The 4,984-nt window shown below is 32.1% G+C and overlaps 1 protein-coding gene across 1 annotated transcript; it reads left to right on the top strand.

The window, feature by feature from the left end:
- The first annotated feature begins 6 nt into the window (after positions 1-6).
- On the top strand, positions 7-787 carry LOC126387520 (acyl-CoA dehydrogenase family member 11-like). The gene is made up of 3 exons (XM_050040027.1): positions 7-33; positions 286-440; positions 593-787. Exons 1-3 carry the CDS (start codon positions 24-26, stop codon positions 770-772), a joined length of 345 nt encoding a protein of 114 aa, XP_049895984.1. The 5' UTR covers positions 7-23; the 3' UTR covers positions 773-787.
- The last annotated feature ends 4,197 nt before the right edge of the window (positions 788-4,984 follow it).

Raw genomic sequence — 4,984 nt, 5'->3', positions numbered from 1 at the left:
ATGTGCGTGTCCCTGCTTCCAACATGATTCTGGGTAAGAGACTGTATTGCTGTACGTTCCTGTTTTATCTCATTAACTCACTTTAGGTCTTCTCAAGAAGCACATTACACCTATAAAGCCATAGAGAAATTTGATTCCTTATTTTTCCTTTATTGTGTTTGAACAGTAAAGTAATTTGGGCTCGACAATTATGTGTATGAGGTCACCAGGCCAGAGATATAATTTCCCTCCTGTGATGGTTCACAGTATCTTACAGTATCTGATCCACTCTTTATCTGTTCCCAGGAGAGGGCAGGGGATTTGAGATTGCCCAGGGTCGTCTGGGGCCGGGAAGGCTGCACCACTGTATGAGGGCTGTTGGTGTGGCAGAGTTGGCACTGGAGCTGCTCTGTGAGCGAGCTGCCTCCAGGCAGACATTTGGAAAGAAACTATACCAACATGTAAGAGAACACTGACCCCAGAGATTTCTGTAACTTTAATTTCAGGGCTGTGGTACTGTTGCATATATTTAGCTCCTCCATGCTGGTGACACCTAGTGGACAAATTGTTACATGCAGCTTGAGTAAATATGCTCTCCCTCTTGTGTGTTTAGGAAGTTGTTGCTCACTGGATAGCAGAGTGCCGTCTCATGATAGAACAGACCCGCCTGCTGACGCTGCATGCTGCTCATGCCCTAGATACACTGGGCAGCCGAACTGCTCGCAAACAGGTAATATTGCCAAAAGTCTGTTTTGGACATAGTCACATGCTGTGTCCCAATTCCAGTAATTAGACTTCAGAATGCCACTTAACAATGAGACCAAAACAAAGTTTTTTCCAAAGCAATAATACCTTTTAAAAGACCTTTCACCTTAGTTCACAACTGGTTTGACTTTTTCTAGCTGGGAGCAGCTGCTTTATGTCCTGTCAGCATTGCATTGTGGCAAAATATAAAATAGAATATACACTCAAATCAAACGCTCAATTCTTTGTGTTGCTCAGTACCACTCACATCAGTATCCTATTCTCTATTCTTCAAGCCCACTTATGTACACCCCGTTACTATTACAGGGGAGACATTTTATGCTTAAGTTAGCCATTAGGATTAAAAACAAGCGAGCACTTGGTGGCAACTATGGAAGATTTTTAACATTTTTTTTAACCATATTTTTTATAATTGCCAAAAATTAGCTGTTTCCACTGTGAATAAGCATAACAGGGTGGATATGTTATACTTTACCACATCAGACAAGCATTCTAAAACATTAAAGAAAAAAGGTTGATTAAGGAGAGATATTTACTTTGCTTCTTGTAGGCAGTTTTCCCGCCAAAAATGTTTGCTGCTTCCTGAGTCATGTGATGGACGAGGAGAAGTCAGGGGGCATGTCCAGTGGGACTTGCATCAGAGTAACATGGGACAGTCAGGGACACAACATATTTTAAAAGTTTTAAGCATTAAAAATGTATAAATAACAAAAAAATAACATTGGTGAGGAATATCATAAATAAAGCTATACAACAACAATGAACAATGTTAAATTTGTTTGATTTATGTTACTTCCATTTGTAATTTAAGATGGGAAACATGAAAAGGGACATGGCAGTTTCACCTACTTAGAGTAATTATTTTAAATATAATTAATTCTGGATACATATCATTTTTCTATCAGGTAGAAGTGGATTAACAGTGTATTTTTACACAAAATATACCATACTATGCCAAGGGGACTCAAATGGCACTGAATGACTCAACTATGACAGGGTAGGGTCATAGTGTACACTATACTGACTTAATATATATCATTTTTGGCATAGTATACTGTGTCTTCTCATATGACATTTCTTGGGGCATACTATATTTAGGCTTCACCTTTTTCGTTTTGAAGCCATACTATACTATGACTTTTTATACATCATTGTTTTATGCCATACTATACTGTGACTTTTTATACATCATTGTTTTATACCATACTATACTGTAACTTTTTATACATTGTTTTATGCCATACTATACAATGACTTTTTATACATCATTGTTTTATTCCATACTATACTATGACTTTTTATACATCATTGTTTTATTCCATACTATTCTATGATTTTTTATACATCGTTTTATGCAATATTATACGATGACATTTTTAGGGCATACCATACTAAACCTTTATGTATCATTTTTATGGCATGCTATACCATGACTTCTTCTGACAATTGCATGGCATACTATACTATGAAAATCATGAAAACACATCATAGTATAGTATGTCGTCAAAAAACCTGAAAAACGTCATAGTATAGTCTGTTGTCAAAAATCATGAAAATACGTCATAGTATAGTATGTCTTCAAAAGTCATGAAAAAGCGTCATAGTATAGTATGTCGTCCAAAATCATGAAAAAAAAACGTCAGTATACCATGTCATCAAAAATTACGGAACAACATCATAGCACAGTATATGTCGTCAAAAATCATGAAAAAAAGTCATACTATAGCATGTCGTCTAAAATGTCTTTTTTTGATGATTTTTGACGACATGCTATACTATGACGTTTTTTTAAATGATTTTTGAACACATGCTAAATTATGACCTTTTTGTTTCACAAATTTGGACGACATACTATACTATGATGTTTTTTCAGGTTTTTTAACGACATGCTATACTATGACGTTTTTTCAGGTTTTTTGATGACATACTACACTATGACGTTTTTTCATGATTTTGGACGACATACTACACTATGACATATTTTCGTAATTTTTGATGACATGCTATAATATGACGTTTCTTAATGATTTTTGACGACATACTATATTATTACGTATTTTCAGGTTTATTGACAACATACTATACTATGACGGTTTTTTATGATTTTTGACGACATACTACACTATGACGTTTTTTCAGGTTTTTTGATGACATACTATACTATGACGTTTTTTCATGATTTTTGATGACATACTATACTATGACGTTTTTTCATGATTTTTGATGACATACTATACTATGACGTTTTTTCATGATTTTTGACGACATACTATACTATGACGTTTATTTCATGATTTTTGATGACATACTATACTATGACGTATTTTCAGGTTTATTGACAACATGCTATACTATGACGTATTTTTGTAATTTTTGATGACATGCTATACTATGACGTTTTTTCATGATTTTTGAAGACATACTATACAATGATGTTTCATATTCTTGTTGACATACTTTACTATGATGTTCTTTCATGATTCTTGATGACATACTATACTATGATATTTCATATTCTTGCTGACATACTATACTATGATATGTTTTCATGATTTTTGAAGACATACTATACTATATGTTTTCATGATTTTTGAAGACATACTATACTATTACATTTCTTCATGGTTTTTGACAACATACTATACTATGATGTTTTTTCATGATTTTTGAAGAAATACTATACTATGACGTATTTTCTTAATTTTTGATACTGGTTTGATATGGTTTTTGACATGCTATACTATGACGTTTATTCATGATTTTTGATGAAATACTATACCATACGTTTTTTTTTCTCCTGATTTTTGACGACATGCTATACTGTGACTTTTTTCCAGATTTTTGATGACATACTATACTATGATTTTTTTTTTTTATGACCTATACTATGACGTTTTATTCATGAATTTTGATGACCTACTATACTGTGACGTTTTTTCATGATTTTTGACTACATGGTATACTATGATTTTTTTTCATGATTTTTGGTGACATACTATACTATGACATTTTTCTTTTTGACGACAAACTATACTATGATGGTTGTTCATGATTTTTGAGGACATTCTACGCTATTTCGGCGACATACTATACTATGACATTTTCTTATGATTTTTGACAACATACTATATACTATGACGTTTTTTCATGATTTTTGAAGACATACTATACTATGACGTTTTTTTTTCATGATTTTTGACGACATACTATACTATAACGTTTTTTCATGATTTTTGACGACATACTATACTATGAAATTTTTTTTTCATGATTTTTGACGACATACTATACTATGACGTTTTTTCATGATTTTTGACGACATGCTATACTATGATATTTTTTTCATGGATTTTGACGACATACTATACTATGACTTTTTTTCATGAATTTTGACGACATACTATACTATAATTTTTTTTCAGGTTTTTTGATGAAAAAACGTCATAGTATAGTATGTCGTCAAAAAACAACAAAACAAAAATTTCATAGAATAGTATGTTGTCGAAAATCATGAATAAATGTCACAATATTGTATGTCGTATGCTGTAAAACCCTCTGAGGCACATTGTGATTTGTGATGTTGGGCTTTATGAACAAAATTGGTTGATTGAATTGATTGATAGTATGGCATACAAGGATGTATAAAAAGTCATAGTATAGTATGCCTTACGATTGTCAGAAAAAGTCATGGTATAGCATGCCATAAAAATGATGTAGGAAATGTCAATATAGTATACCCAAAAAATGTCATATTATAGTATTGCATGAAACAGTGTATGAAAAGTCATAGTATGGTATGTCGTCAAAAATCCTGAAAAAATGTTATACTATAGTGTCGTCCAAAAAAAACAAACAAAAAAAAACATCATAGAACAGTATGTCTTTAAAAATCATGAAAACATGTCACTGTATAGTATTTAGTCAAAAATCATGAAAACACGTCATAGTATAGCATGTCATTAAAAATCATGAAAAAACATCATAGTATAGCATGTCGTCAATTGACCTGAAAATACGTCATAGTATAGTATGTCATCAAAAATTATGAAGAAACGTCATAGTATAGTATGTCTTCAAAAATCATGAAAAAATATCATAGTATATAGCATGTCATCAAAAATCATAAATATCAATATAGTATGTCGTCAAAAATCATGTAAAAAAACGTCATAGCATAGCATGTCGTCAGAAAACCTGAAAAACCATCATAGTATAGTATGTCGTCGAAATTTGTGAAAAA

The sequence above is a fragment of the Epinephelus moara genome, unplaced genomic scaffold (genome assembly GCF_006386435.1).
Source record: "Epinephelus moara isolate mb unplaced genomic scaffold, YSFRI_EMoa_1.0 scaffold643, whole genome shotgun sequence".
Classification (NCBI taxonomy): domain Eukaryota; kingdom Metazoa; phylum Chordata; class Actinopteri; order Perciformes; family Serranidae; genus Epinephelus; species Epinephelus moara.
The sequence above is the reverse complement of the archived record's forward strand: the minus strand, read 5'-3'. Positions and strand labels throughout refer to the sequence as shown.